The sequence below is a fragment of the Myotis yumanensis genome, unplaced genomic scaffold, assembly GCF_028538775.1.
Source record: "Myotis yumanensis isolate MYYU_CA2020_CCGP unplaced genomic scaffold, mMyoYum1.0.hap1 SCAF_12, whole genome shotgun sequence".
Lineage (NCBI taxonomy): Eukaryota > Metazoa > Chordata > Mammalia > Chiroptera > Vespertilionidae > Myotis > Myotis yumanensis.
In genome coordinates this window covers 44,653,318-44,669,437 of record NW_027223763.1, presented here as the reverse complement: position 1 = coordinate 44,669,437, position 16,120 = coordinate 44,653,318, and the positions used below count along the sequence as shown (strand labels likewise).

The following is a 16,120-nucleotide window of genomic DNA, read 5'->3' as shown; positions in this document are numbered from 1 at the left end:
ACCCTTGAAGACAGATATTGTCAGAGACTCCAGAGGGTGGATGTTGGAATCCCCCCTCCCCTCCCCTCCCCTCCCCTCCCTCATCTCCAAGCCCCACCTTCCTCTGAGCGTGGGAATGGAAGTGAGGGCAGGGAAGGAAGATAACAGCATCGCTAGATTGAAACCTGCCCACAACTCTCAAGAAATTTCACAATGGACCCCCACCCTCCACCCTCTACCACCCCACCCACCCCCACCCCCATCCCCAGGGCTCTGGATTCTTCAGAGAAGGCATCGCCCCAGAGCTACACTCCCCACCAGCCCTAAATTAAAAGGAAAAAGAAAAAAAAGAAATTCTACATGTTTCAGTCTCCTTCCTTATCAGATATTTCACTAGAGAAACCAGTAATAATCCTGACTTTTCTCACTTCACTTAGGTAACTTACTGAGCTTCGCAGAGCTATCACGTAGGGGTGATTGTGCTGGCGATGATGAGAACAATGTAATCGCACAGCGTCCCTGCGAGGATTAAGTATGATAACGCAGGCAAAGCATCTTGGTCACTGTAGTGTTCATTACATGTTAGATACTGTCATTCATATTTATTGCTGACAGCAGTCCTGAGCAAAATTTAGAGAAATTCCAAGAAGTTGGGCAGTAGAAAGGACAAGCAAAAGAATGGGCAGAATAAACAACTAGCTTTATTTGGGTTTGGTTTTCAGCAAACTAAGCATTCTTGACAGAGCAGATACTTCCAGCTCAGATTGCTGGAATAAAAAGTCACATATGTATACCGCATACAAAAATAAAACTCAAAATAGACTAAGGTCTTAATTGTAAGACCTTAACCCACAAAACTCCCAGAAGAAAACATAGGCAGTAAACTATTTGATATCAGTCTTAGTAACATATTTTTGGGTATGTCTCCACGAGCAAGGTAAACAAAAGCAAAAATAAACAAATGGGACTTCATCTAAGAAGCTTCTACACAGCAAAGGAAATCAACAAAACAAGAAGACAACCTACCAAACAGGAGAATATATTCGCAAATGATAGAGCCGGTAAGAGGTTGATATCCAAAACATGTAAGGAACTCACACAACTCAATAATGAAAAAATAAGCAATCCTATCAAAAAATGGGCCGAGAACCTGAAGAGACAGTTCTCCAAAGAGGACGTACAGATGGCCAACAGACATATGAAAGATGCTCAACATCACTAATCGTCAGGGAAATGAAAATGAAAATCACAATGAGATTCCACCTCAGACCAAAAAGTCAATAAGTAACAAGTGTTGGCGAGAGGTGTCCTGCTGGAGGGACCAGAAATTGGAGCAGCCACGGTGGAAAACATTATGGAGATTCTCAAAAACTAAAACAGAACTACCATATGATCCAGCAATTCCACTTTTGGGGATTTACAAAAAAAAAGGAAAACACTAATTTGAAAAGATATATGCTCCCCTATGTTCACTGCAACATTATTTACAATAGTCAAGATATGGAAGCAACTGAGGTGTCTGTCAATAGATGAATGGGTAGTGAAGATATGGTACATATTTACAATGAAATATTACGCATCAATAAAAAGGAATGACCCCCCCCCCCCAACTTGCAACCACATAGATGGACCTAGAGGGTATTATGCTAAGTGAAAGAAGTCAAAGAAAGAAAAACACAGCATGATTTCACTTATATGTGGAATTTTAAAAAAAATCAAGACAAGAAACAGACTTATACAAATAAGGAATAAACTGATGGTGGTGTTTCTGCCTGTTTTGTTCACTGCTGTGAACAGGAGGCAGCCCATCAATGATTCTCCCTTCCCAATAATGCAGTGTGGGGTGGAGAGATGGGTGAAAAAGGTGAAGGGGAAATAGTCAATAACACTGTGATAAACTTGCACAGTGACAGATGGTTACTAGACAGTGTGGTGAGCACATCGTAAGATGTATAAACGTTGAATCACTAAGTTGTACACCTGAAACTAATGTAATAGTGTCTGCCGACTACAATAAAATAATGATTGCTTTTGGGGGAAAAAAGTCACATACGTGGGCTGGATGTGCCCACTTCAGGTCTCTTCTTTCTGCTGTTACCTGTAAAAGGACCCCTCTTTGTTTTACAGTTTACATACTGCATTTGCTCTATAAATTTCCCCCAAATTTCATGTAAGCAATATTGGGATATGCAAACTATATAGGTCTCCACTGTAACCACGGCGAGAAGTAGAGTGTGAGTCTTTATGATTCAGAACATGGCTTGCTGCCTATTCCCCTGGGAAAGTCACTTTGGAGAACATACCCTTCTCTTGCCCCCTCCCTTTCCCTTTGTGCAGCAACATCAAACACAACTGCTCAGGAGCAGATACTAGGGACTGGTTTTAAGCATCCAAACTCATTTCCTCTCCTATCCTTCAGTCCCTCATAAAGAAGTACCAGGGGAGTGTACATTACACATGCATCAGCATTCAGGGCTTTACTATCTTTCAACACTTCAATAGAATTGACTTAGGTCATAATTTACCTCACTGATTTCTGTACATAAAGACTCTAAAGATAAAAGCAAATTCTCTAAGAGATTAAAAATCAAAACAATGCCTCCCCCAATTTTAATGGATAGAAAATCGCTTTGAAATTCTAGTTATCTAGGCAACTTGCTGTTATCTACCCATTTAGTGAAAGAGAAATTAGAAATTGGTTTGAACATAGATACACACACACACACACACACACACACACACACTCTAGGACACAGTTACCTGAGGCACAGCCGTTAACCTTTGTGGTGTGAGCCATGCTGGCTTGAGTCCAACGACAGGTCTAGAAAGGAGTGAGGAGTCATGCAAATTTATGCACCAAGTTCCCAAATGCATTCAACCTGAAACAATAAAGAGAGCCCCATCAAAAAGGATCATTTAAAAGTATGTACAACACTAAATCTTAGACTTCCGTTTACAAGGATGACTGCTTGTGGAGAGAGCAAATCTGAAAAGGGGCAGAGAGCCTGTGGCTCCAGGGGGTGGCGGCCCTGGACCCGCCACTCGGTGCTAAGGGAGTAGTAACAGGCCGACAGGTGCCCGGGCGGACAGGCACTGAAAGCAGGTCTTCAGTTAATACTCTGACGGGAAACAAGACTGGCTATCCAGAAACGAGACTTTGTAGGAAGGTGGTCTCCAAATACAAATGACCTCCTAATGTGTATCATTCTGTAGCGCTTCACAAACTTTTGGTTTTTAAGCTTATCCTCCTTTCGAAATGTTGGTTCAGTTGGTTTAATTTACTCAAGTTCAACTTGAAAGCAGTTGTTACACCACATGGTCACATTTCTTAAAAAAGATGAACTTCATGGCAATTTTTTGAGATATCTCAAGTCTTTCACCTAAAGCACAAATGTAATCTAGTTAACCCCCCCTCTTAAAAACAAAAAATCTTCAATATTTCCCACTGTCCTGTTGGGTAAATTTCAAATGGCAGTTTTTTATTTTCCAAATGGCAGTTTTGAAATATTAGGGTTCAGGTTGAGCAACATACTGGTATTTATTTTACACTGATTCTCTAGTAAAAGTTAACTGAGATTACCGTAAAGTTACTTATGTTACAATCATAGAATTTAAAACAAATGGGGGAGAAAACAAGAACAAGAATAGAAGAAAACATTACTCCAACCTTTGCAAAGCAAACCACGATACAGACAGAAATAGTCCACTGTTTTAACGCCAGGCCCACGAAATCAGAAGAAATTGAGCTTAACAAATTCCAAGCTCAGAACTGAAGTGTCAATTTAAAAATCTACCATATGACTCCCAACAATAGAATGTTAAAATAACAACATATCCATATATACTGGAATCTAATGCAGCCATTGAAATCATTTACAAGTTTTTAATCATACCGAAAAACATTCAAAGGACATTGATTTTAAAACTACCCTATCACAAACATAATTTCATTAAAAACATGTACCAGTACGGTATGTACACATTTAGACATTTATTTAAAACAATTAGAAGTAAATACACCAAAATGTTCATTGCCCCAGGATGCTGTGCAATTACAATGTTAGCTCCTTTACTGCTTTTGTAATAATAATTATTATTAAAAAGAAGCATTAGATACTTCCTGTGAACTTTGTTTTTATTTGCTTTAAAAACGCTATGCAAAAAGCAGCTATCAGACTCCAATCATGGAGATTCTAAGAGGTCAGAAATGTAAGTAAATAAAAAAGGAAAGAAGAAGAAATGGCCGATCACTTAGCTTGTGAAATTTCCCTCATTGTTTGATGGATTTGTACAGTTCGGAGCTAACTACTGTGAAAGCGACTCAGTGCAAACGCGAAGGAATGGCTGCTGCTGACAGGAGTGCCCCCTGCACGGCTTTTCCAGCTACAATGACTACGGCTCAGCTCCGGCACAGGACCCAAAGCTGGACCTTCCACCGGAGGCCTCCAGGTCCTCGCCGGCCCCCCGTGTCTGCCTGGCAGCACACCAGGAGGGGAGAGGAGCTGAAAGCTCTCGGACTCTGTGGCAATCACCCGGACATTCTGCTGGAAAGGGACACTGGATCAGGCCCAGGGCATTGAACTTGGAGAGTAACCTCTGTGCACAAGCAGAGCTAGCTGGATCAGAGCAGGCTTTAGGGGTAGAGTGAGCATCATCTTTAAGAACAGGAATGACTATACATGTCTGACAAATGTACCTGTGTAAAAAAAAAATAGGAAAGAAAGAAAATAAACAAATGGGGACTGGGCGGACTGAAGGAAGGGGAGTGGGGAGATAAGGGGGCAAAGAAAAGAAACCCAGCTTCTGGAATTATTCAACGAATTTTACTTTTAAAAGCCAACAACAAAAACCTAAGTGAAATCCCTCTTTCCTGGCCCCTGTGGAGCCTGGTGTGTTTGTACTCTTGCTTCATGGTGGCTTGTAAATACCACCATTTAAACTCTCGAGGGCGAGCAGAAGGCAAGAAGGAACAAGCTGCATGGGTTATGGATGCATGAAGTATGTGTCAAGGTATGTGGATGGAGGAGTGCCCAGGATCTTCCTAATCGAGCTTCATAAACTGTGGTCCAAGGTTTGCTCACGTTATTGGACCCCTTTCATCCGGCAGAAGATCTTTATCTCAGATTCAAATGAGCCCCCCCCCCCCCTCCCGCCCTCCCACAACTGAACAATAAAATCAAAATGAGGGGGAGCTTAAAATTAGGAACTACAAGCATATCAGTGGTAAAATAACAAGACACGCCTGTCACTGGGCGTGGATCCTGGCAGTGTTTGTGCAAAAACAAGTTTTATATTGTGTATCGATTTTCCTCAGGTATTGCTCATGCCTGACAGGTGGCCTCAAATTGGGAGGACTCCGTCTTCTTAATGACATGCAGATTCTTAGGTCAGTGTTATTGTATAAGCCAGAAAAGCTTTGGCCAGGATCCACTCTCTGTTACAGATCAATAAACTGCTTCTTTTCTCCCTCAGAGAAGATTCAAACCAGTAAATCTTAAGTGGTACAATGGTGGCTTAGTTCTGCTTACTAAGAAAGAGCACTTCTTTGAAAGGATTTGGGAAAATACATCAATAGAGAAAATAAAGAATTTGTCTTCTCTATTTATTTCAAGAGACTGATCTGCATTGAAGAACATGTTAGTGGCTCCCCAAGTACAGTGCAGAAAATAATGCAGAGATTATACGAATTAACCCCTAAATACTTTCCATTATTAGCTTAATATAATAAATATAAAAATCAGCTCACTAGATCTTTTCTAAGAACACATCAATAAAAACAAATAGATGAAACTGAGGTTTGCTATGTACTCTAGGCTAGCACTGCCAACCAATCAAATGCCATGTCTTGGTTAGAACCACGGTAATGATGGCGATGACAACACTGACGCCACTGTTGATGACAGCCAGTATATATTGTGCTCTTGCTGCTATTAGTTATTGGGATCTGAAACATAATCCACTTTAAGGTGCTCCATTATTTAAGGTAAAAAAAAAAAGTTACTGGTGATTACATGATGACAAAATGCTTTTTTAAAAATTACATTAATTATAAGACACATCCTCATTTCAGAAGTGTTACAGTGTGAAATTTGTGCATCTGAGAATTGGTAAAATTATGTTACATTCAAGGCACTTTTTAAGGCATCTATTTAAACCTCAAAACAACCCTATGAAGTATTAGGGTCCTCTTTTCCCATTTTATAGATAGGAAACTGAGGCATAGGGAGGTTTAGAACTTGCCGAGGTCACACAGCTAGTAAGTGAGAGAGCTACATTCGGGGCTAAATGAGCCCTAGAGCTCATGCTCCAGCCCCTGTGAGTATGAGATTTAGAGTGAGGACACTATTGCTTTAACAAGTAAGAACTTAGACGCATAGGTCAGTGAGGTCCTTTTCAAGGTAGTCACCTGACGGATGTATATGCCTATTGCAAGGATGCTTTGCTCAATTTTTTTTTAGATAGAAAGTTACGTTTCAAAATTTATGTAATTGTTTTTAAAGCGATTGAATTTCCAATTTTCTTCCTTGGGGTTACATGTTTAAGAACTTAAAGAGGCACTTATATGGCACACAGGAAATGTCTCAGCACTTAACCATCACACTTCCTTCTAGACTCCACATTTAGTCAGCTTGAGTATCGGCCTTGTTCCTTAGATTCTGCTATGAATGTCATCTGACACTTTCAAAAAAATTAAGTACTTTTTCAACTGAAAACATTGTCCACCACTGAGGACAGGCGGGAGGCTCTCAGTGGAATCATGGTAGTTTCAAAAAATGGATAGAATTAGACCTGGCTGGGTAGCTCAGTTGGTTAAAGCATCATCCCCGTATGCCAAGGTTACGGGTTCGATCCCCAGGAAGGGCACAGACAAGAGGCAACCAATGAATGCATAAATAAGTGGAACAACAAATCGATTGTTTTGCTCTCCTCTCCCTTCCTCTCTCTCTAAAATAAATCAAAAGAAAATGGATAGAATTATGGCAATATAATTAGAATAAGAACCTTGATGCTCAAAAGGACAATTATGACAGGAGAAACAATTTTGATGCGAAAGTTCAAGAATCTCCTTTATAACGTGTCATAGTATTTTTTCTTCATTTAATGAAATTAAAGAAGCAATATAGTTTTACCTAAAATCTGGAAAGGATAGAACATACAAAAAACAATAATTTATTACCTCACAATCCTAATGTAGCCATTGTGACCACCTGAGGCTATTTCTTTTCAATATATTGGTTGACTGTATATTTTAATGACCTTAACATGTTTTAAAGACCTATAACATTCCAGAATGTGCACCAGCCATTTTTTTCTGAGATACGAGAAAAACTAAAGTGCTGAGCCATTCCCAGAAGTTCAGACACTAGCACTGTGAAGCAGACAGAGACACAATGAAAGGAGAAAGCCTAGAACAGCTGTGTACACCATTCGATTCCAAGCCATAGTATGGCCTTACTTTGCCCAAAAAGAATGAGAGTGGCCAAAAAATGTATTCACAAGAGACCACTAGGCCTAAGTCATAAAGGATAATTGAGTGTTTTTCAGGGTGAGAAAGATGGAAGGTCATTCTAGGCAGAAGGAACAGCACATGCAAAGGCAGAAGAAGAGAAAGTGCATGGCAAGGAGAAGTACAGTGGCTAGAGCACATCCACGTCCACGTCCACGAGGGCTCAGCTGTAAATAAAGTGAACTGCCAGAGAGGAAGTGATGTCAGGAGATGGGGTGCTAGAGAGAAATCTGAAGGAAGTGGGTGCTACAAAAAACAACAAACCGAAAATCACACACACACACACACACACACTTTTACCCTAATTTTAAAAAATGCAAAGTTCATTTCTTTCTTTAAAGAAGCCAGACTTTCAAACAGACATTCAAACGCCTATCTAACGTATAATATACCATCTATGAATGTCCACATATGGCTGTCAAGAATTTAATTAAAGGTAATTTATTTAAAAGTATGTTTTGTGAAGAAATTCTGGCCACAGCTCATCATCAGGTTACCTTCCGTTGATTTTGAATATTGGCTCCTACTAGAAGAATTGTGGTGAGTAATATTAACCAGCTCTTGGTTATTTTGCAACCAAATTGCCTAATTATGACCCAATCCCATTTGGTTTCCTCAAACAGAGCAGTTTTCTTGGTATGGGTGGGGTATAGGTAAAGGGAAATCTCAATTATCAATCCAGATCTAAATTAAAATTTTACCTGGATACTTGTTTGCATTGATAATGTAGGAAAATGGTTGGGTTTTACCCATGAGAGAAATTTTATGCTATGTTTGTTTGGTTATATTTTAAAACTTATGCCTTGCAGTAACATATTTAAGAGGCTGAAGGAAGTACTTAAGCCACAGAAACAATTTAAAATAAAGACAAAATATGAAGAAGGAAGAGTAAATAAGTTCATTCATTTAACAAATGAGTGCCTACGATGTACCGGATACTGTTTTTGGCACTGAGGATATAGCAATGAACAGAGCAGACACCCACCTCATTCCTTTCCCAAAATAATCTCACCAAAGATCTGTGCTTTGGGCCCAAAGATAATTTAGGTCACAGTGCACTTCACAGATTAGCTGTACGAAAAGCCAATTCCTTACTTAGCTTTTTGGCCTTATTTGAAAAGAATTCCTATGTTAAGCTCTGCCTCCCCATGCACAGGAGTGGGCAAGAGTGTGCCCACATGCACTCGACACCATGGAAGCACATTAGTATCTCCCCAAGAGTGTGCCTAAGGGCAATGCTGTTAACAAACGGGTTAAAACCATCTCAGAGCCTGTAAATACTTTCCGAGCCCTGCACTGGCTCTGCTCCACGTGGGTTGCTGGGATCCACATAGCTTCCTGAACACTTAAAAAGAACTGATGCTGGCAGATTTTCTTTCCAGGAAATTTTCTCTGATGAAAGTTTATCAGATCATAACAACCTAGGCTGAAAACGAACTGCTTTTCTCAAAAGAAATAGGGGACAAACTGGAGAAGAGGAGACAAATGAAGATTAGAATTATTGCCCTGACTAGTGTTAGAGTGTCGGCGCAGGCACCAAAAGATCGAAGGTTCCATTCCAGTCAAGGGCATGTATCTGGGTTCAGGGGCTAGGGTGCCACCTTCCCATTTTTTGTTGACTTTAGAGTAGGGGTGGGGAACATCTGGCCCACAGGCTGTATAAGGCCCACAAAATCATTTGGTCTGGCCCTGCCAAGAAATTAGGGGCGAGTTAATTAAATGTTTGACCAAATACAGCAGGCTAATTTTTAAGTTGATAATTTGTATGGTCCACGAATGATGTTATAAATATCCAAATGGCCCTTGGCAGAAAAAGTCCCCCAGCCCTGCTTTAGAGGAAAGTAATTTTATGACTCAGTTCAGTGTAAGCACGTAAAATAGTCTTTATTGACTTGCTTTGATTCATCTGTAAATAGTTTAAAAACAGGTCATAGCAGAAACCTCATCCTTGATTTTATAAATTTGTCCATATTAGTGAAGTCTTGCTCTTACTTAGTAAGCATCCCTGGTAGAACTTTATGAATTAAAACATCAGTGCTTTTGCCTATTCAAATATTGAAGAACCAAAATGTAACAGACACAGATGTAAGAGAATTAGTTCAGGGTAGTTGAAGGCTTTTGTTCATTTCCTATTTAAATTATTTAAAATATGCAGTTATTAATATTATTTACTGCTATCATGGACATTTTCCCTTTCATTCCTCTAGGATTGGATTCTTGTATATTCTCTGTGATTGCTCTTAAATTAATTAATACTATTAATGACAAGTTCAAGGGTGCCTGGAACTATCAGTAGATAAAAGAGATCATAACCTTCAAATGGGGGTTCTCAAAGTGTGGTCCCCAGACCAGCAGCATTGGTAAGGTCTTCTGGAAACTTGTTAAAAATGCAAATTCTCACACCATCCCAGACCTACCGAATCATGAACTCTGGGGGTGGGCCCAGCAGTCTGCAGTTCAGTAAGTCCTCCAGGTGACTCTGATGCAGGCCAAAGGTTCTCAAAACCACTGCCTGTAAATATTAATTGGTTAATTGGGGCGGCAGGGGGGGGGGGGCGGGGGGCGGGGAGATGAAGTCATAAGGCACCTAGAGCCAGGAATGTCCTTTGATTTTATGAAATGGTACCCAGTGGTTTAGAAAATATCCCTTAAGAAGCCTTAATTTTTCCCCCCATTAATTTATTGAAAACATATTGACCTGGCACTTAGCATGTAGCAGGGACCCTGCTGGGCACTATAGTGCTAAACAAAATGAACTCAGTTCCAGCTCCTTGGGGCTTGTAGACAGAAATTACACACATACACCCCAGCACATTATTAGCAAATCATGCTAAATACCATGAGGGCGGAAAACAGGGTTGAATGAGAATAATGGAGGCCAATTTTCTTGGGACTGAAGTAGAGGATATGCAGATGAATGCGATGGGTGGTCTTTAAAGGCTTCTCTAGGAAATAACACTGAAGATGAGGCCCGAGAGATGCCTAGAAGTGAGCTGCAGGATGTGGGAGATGAGAATAGTCCAGGAACAGAATGGAGCTCAGAAACAACGCTTCCACATGGTTTTCTCCAATGGCATATAAAACAACTCAATAGAAGGAAAGTCTTTTTATAAAAAAATGGTGCTGCAGCAATTGGCCATGTAAAGGCAAAATAATGAAACTTGATCTTATCCTTTCACCTTACACAAAAATTAAGTCCAAAGAAATCATAGTCTTGAATGAAAAACAAAAGATACATAAAGCTTTTAGAAGAAAACAGAGATCTCCAATTCTTGGAAAAGAATTCTAGACATAATACTGAAAGGAAGATGGATAAAAGTAAAAATAGATCAGATGGTCTTCATCAAAATTAAAATCTTTTTCTTTTTTTGTGTGTGTGAAAGAATGGCCTGGAAGCTCTGGGGCAGGATAAAGCTCTATGCATTTGAGCAACTGAGTTTACTAAGAAACGGACAGAGCACCTTGGGCTGAGAGGAGAGGGGAACAGAGGCACCATTATGAAATTTGCAGGCCTCTTGGCCACAAGAAGGAGAAGGGGTTTTATTCTAGGTGCAAAGTAAAGTCAGGGAGGGTTTCAAAGCCAATGAGTAACATAAGACAAATGGCCGTATTTCTCAATGTTTTGCTTAGGCTTCTTACCATCTTTACGGAGAGGTAGGTCAGGGCTGAAGAGCTTTAAAAATTTTATTTTCCACAATTTACAGCAGAAAGGCCCACCCATTCCTAAACAGAAACTTCCTAGATGTTCTTGTGTTTCCCCATAACTTCTAAGTTCCTAGTTATTTAATGGAAAATTGAAAGGGGGCAAATGCCCAGCCCAAGAGGTACTCTGCAATGTGCTGCCCAGCAGAAGTTCCCAAATGTTAAACAGTGTTATCAATACAGCAAATGCACTGCACCTGCAAACAGTTAGGTTATGGGAAAAGCTGAGACCAGACACTGAATGCAGAGACTGAAAAGGGCAGAAGCTGTGTCCACTGTGTCCCAGCCGCACTCAAGTGCAAGTGGCCCTTCACACGTCATACAAGCTGTTCAAGCAAATCCTGAACGGCGCTCTCCTTTAGTTGTAATAAATCGCACTTAAGCTTTCCCCTTTTTCATAGAGAAGACTCAGAACATTCTGTGCTTTTTTTTTTTTTTTTTTTTTTTTTTTTTACTGTCAAGGGCTTCCCTCCTGGGACAAGCACACTGCTTTCATGACTCCGCAAAAGTCGTGCTGTTTCATGTCCCGTCTACCCTTGCTAGGCGGGCCAATTTCAGGGCGCGGGCTGGGGTGGGGGCATTGGCATCTGCCACAAAGATTTCATTTAGAAAGAGGAAATGACTAAAAACCCTATTTCCTGCCAGAGTCTCATCTCCCTGGGGACATGAATAGCAGTTTGGTGACAACCTGACCGATGAGGCCACACCCAGGAGGGAGAGCCTTGTCCCCTTGGTCAGCATCGGAAGGGAGGACCCCTGGGGTGGGTCACACCAATTTCAATTGCCATCAACCACCTGACCCTTCTGCTGGGAAATTCAACAGGCTGGGGAGCCAACTCAGCAGCTGGGACTTCAATCCCTCCCCGCTCCCCGCTCCCCCGGAGGTCCTGCCTCTCCCTTGCCCCACTTCCCTTCCCCCTTGGAAAGGCTCTGATGGCAATGTCTCAACTCCAGCTCCCTAGGAAAGTGCCAGAGGGTGGAACCTGCCAGAGGAAAAGCTTCACCCCTAACCCAGGACAGAAAGGTTGGGCTTAAGCCAGAAACATGGGCTGAAGCCAGGTCCCAAGAAGGCTGGCTCCCTGAGTGTGCAATCGGCCAGCACAGAGCCAGGTGCCACCAGCTCCTGAACTGAGGGCCTTGGGCATTACAGAACCCTTGGCCCCTGGGTGATAACACCCAACGGGCTGGGTCTCAGGCGATGAGGAAGCTGGAAGGCAAGATCCCAAACTCAGAGTGAATAGTGAGATCTAGATAAGGGGGGGCAGGGGGGGGGTTAGTATATGTGTATCACACTAAATTAATCCACAAGCATTTGTTTGAAACTATAGGTAAAGGGGGTAGGGAGAAGCAAAAACAAAAATTTATAGCCACCAAAGGAAGGTAAATGTTCACTAATGGAAAACTATTATTTCCAGTTTAAGGTATCTGACATCTCATTGACATTGTTCTTATTTGTTCTGCACTTTAAAAAACTAACATAAAAACTGTTGATAGGCACCTTCTAAGCCCCTTGCTATGCAAAGTGTGGTACCTAGGCTGACAGCAGCATCTACTTGGTGCTGACTTGTTTAAAAAGCAGAATCCTGGGTCCCACTCCAGACCTACTGAGTCAGAATCTTCAGCCTAAGGAGATGCCCAGGTAATATATAGACACAGCAACGTTTCAGAGGCCATAGGCTTAGCCCTATTTGCCTCATCAGGCCTTATGCTTCCTAACCGGTTACCTTCTGTCCTGAGGGCCCACAGCAGTGGCTCACTACCTGGGCCTATCACTGAATTACAGCCCAGACCCCACTGCGGACCAATTAAATCACTCTCTGGGGTGGGACTCAGACCGAAGTATTTTTTAAATCTCCCCCAGGAGATTCTACTGCACTTTGCTTGAGAGTCATTGGTCTATTCTGTAATTTTCAAAGTGTGCTCCCTAAACCAGCAACATCAGCATCACCTGGAACTTGCTAGAATGCACATTCATTCTTCCATTCTTCCCCCCTCCCTGCCATATTTTCACCCTCTCTCCCACTCTCCCTCCCTCTGCCTCTCTCCCTCTCCTTCCCCACCCCCTCTCTAAAATCAATAAATACAATTTTTTTAAGTTAGTTCTCAGAAGGCAGGCATTCTTGATATCAATTTTGCACAATTAGGCACCTGGAATTTTTTTTAAAAATTATGTTTCATAACAATAGCTTAAAATTCATTCTAAAATGAGGATGAAGCCAGGAAGATAGACTTCAGGGGCTGAGAGGTTCATAGGGGCAAAGCATGCAGTAGATGGAGACTGTGGTTTAGAGCAGCAAATGAATTCTACCATCCCAACAGCAATCATGCTTCCCCAAATCTGACCACACAGCATCCCAAGACTCTCACAGAGATTCTGATTCAGTGAGTCTGGCATGGAGTTGGCATTTACATTTTTCACACACAACCCCAAGTGATTCTTGTTATCAGAGTCTGAAAAACACTTTGCCTGACAGGAATCCTATTCCCTCGCGGTCGCTGTTTCTCAAAGTGTGGCCCTGGACCGGTAGTGTCGGCACTACCTGGGAACGTGTTAGAAATGCACATTCTTGGGCCCCACCCTGGAGCACTGGGTCAGAAACTGCAGGTGGGCCAGAGATCAGTGTGTTCCCAAGTCCTCAGTTGGTCTGAAAGCCATGGCAGCGCAGCAGGCCATCTTCCACTGTTAAATTGGAAGCTCCTCGCTCTTATTCAGACACCTAGTTTTTGGTGAGAAGCACAGAGAAACGCTGGCCTCATCCTGGGCCTTGGCCAGTGTCTTTCTTACGGAAGGGGTTGCCCTGTCCTTTGGAAGATGCTGAAGACAGTCTTTGGATGCAATCATAAAGCATTCATATGGCTAGGAACAGAGCTGAGCACTCTGCCAAATGCTAGTATGGTGGGCATTTAGAAAATATCATAAGAATCTACCCTTATTGGATAGATAATCTAACAGCAATAGGAAACAAAGGTCGCACTGATGCGGTAAGGCGTGTTCTTCTTCCTAAGTTTCCGTCCTTTGCTTCTCTCTTTCCATTCTATTGTTTTGGCAAGGAACATCTACCACAAAGATATGAAAACGAGTTCACAGTTCCACTATGTCCACATACAAGAGAACTATGTGAAAACTCGAGGAACACAAGACAAGAAACATTTACGAAATAGGGACAGGTGCCAGAAGGTTCCCCAAACCTGCAAAATCAAATGCATAGTTTTGTGGTTTTTAGGAAACACACATTGTTCAAGGACGAGGTTCTGCAGCCTTTGTCAGATACTCCAAAGAGGCCAGGACCCAAGGGAAGTCAAGAACCTCTGAATTTCTACATATTTCACTGGAAACAGATCAGGACAAAAGGCCTAACAACATCATAGTCAACGATCTGAGAGAAAAGGCACTGCCTTGCCTGGAACCCTCTTTTTCTCTGGCCTTAAAAGCTGCTCGTTGTAACTGGGGCTCATCCACGACGGCAGAAATCTGGGACACACAAAGCAGCAGCCTAAGAACCATGTGTTCATTTCAACATGGCCTTGAACTCCCTCCAGGTTTCTGGGAAAGTGCCTTCAATGCTCTGGGCCTCCAATTCCTTGTTGCTGGACTAGGACAGCCCTGAAGACACTTCCAGGCCTGACAGGCGATCTCTGGTTCTGCTTGTCTACATCCCAGGCCCCAGGGGAACTACAAGGCTCCCTAGGGCCCACATTGGCAAATAAAGTAAGACCGTATGGAACACTGTGTATGAGTCAGCAGGGCAGGTCTTGCCTCACAGTCCCCTGCCTCTGGAAGGTCCTCCTGGCACAGCGGAGACCAGAGAATTCCCACCGGAGAGACGCTGAAACAGTAGAGCTCTGACTTCTCCTCCAACCCAGCTCGCAGGATGGCTGCTTTTTTCTGACCCTTTTCTAACTAAGTTATCTCCTCCCCCTCAATGGGATAGCACTAAATCTTCAACAATAAAGTGTTAAGAAAGAAAGTGAAAATCAGCTATCCTTCCACTACTATCAACATTTTGGTGTGTATCTTCTAATTCTTCCCTGTCCTTTTTTTTTTTTTTTAATTTCAAGAGAGGAAGGGAGAGGAAGAGAGATAGAATTATCATCAATAATGAGAGAGAATCATTGATTGTCTGCCTCCTGCACGCCACCTACCGGGGATTGAGCTTGCAATCCAGGCATGTGCCCTTGAAAGGAATTGAGCCCAGGACCTTCAGTCCACAAGCTGTCACTCTATCCACTGAGCCAAACCAGCCAGGGCTCTTCCCTGTTCTTATGTACACATTTGTATACATATACTTTTTTCTAAATATGTTATTTTATGCCTTGTAACATTATTATTATCGCCACCTTTCTAAGATAATACCAATATCTCTTCTTTTTAATGCCTGCATCGTGTTCCCTTTCACATTTGTGCCATATTTGGACCTTACTTTATTATTGAAATATTTAGGTTATTTCCAATTTTTTCATGTCACAAACACGGTGAGGGACAAACTTTTACATAGAGCGTTGTGTACTTGTCCAATAATTTGCCATGGACCAACTCAAAGAAGTAGAGCTATGAAATAAGGAGATAGAGCCCAAGCAGTCTGATGGATAATGTCAGGACGCCCTGCAGAAGGCACGGATTTAAACTCACCTAAACCATTGGGAGGGCCAATGAGCCTGGAATCCATGCCGAGGTTCACTGCCTTTAATACAGTAAACACACCCTCAAAACAATGCATGGAAATCTCTCTGTAGACAATTAATATGCTTTCATTGTGAATCCAATATAGCCATTTTAGGTGTTCAACATGGGATTCTACGTCTACTCTTCATCGTTGGTTCAGAATAATTTATATTTTATAAAACTCAACTCCTGTGTATAATCTGAAGATTTCTTCTGAGGGTAAATTTATAGAAAAATTTTAATTTTCTCATCCAGAGGTCTGAGAGTGA

At 41.8% G+C, this 16,120-nt stretch overlaps 1 protein-coding gene across 2 annotated transcripts in view; it reads right to left on the bottom strand.

The window, feature by feature from the left end:
- The window catches only part of KANK1 (KN motif and ankyrin repeat domains 1), a 191,124-nt gene that overhangs the window by 62,906 nt on the left and 112,098 nt on the right, over nt 1-16,120 (bottom strand). For both annotated transcript variants that reach the window (XM_070431552.1, XM_070431553.1), the window contains one exon: nt 2,740-2,858. In XM_070431552.1, coding sequence (XP_070287653.1) covers nt 2,740-2,776 — 37 coding nt within the window. In that variant the 5' untranslated portion in view covers nt 2,777-2,858. The remainder of the gene's footprint in view (nt 1-2,739; nt 2,859-16,120) is intronic.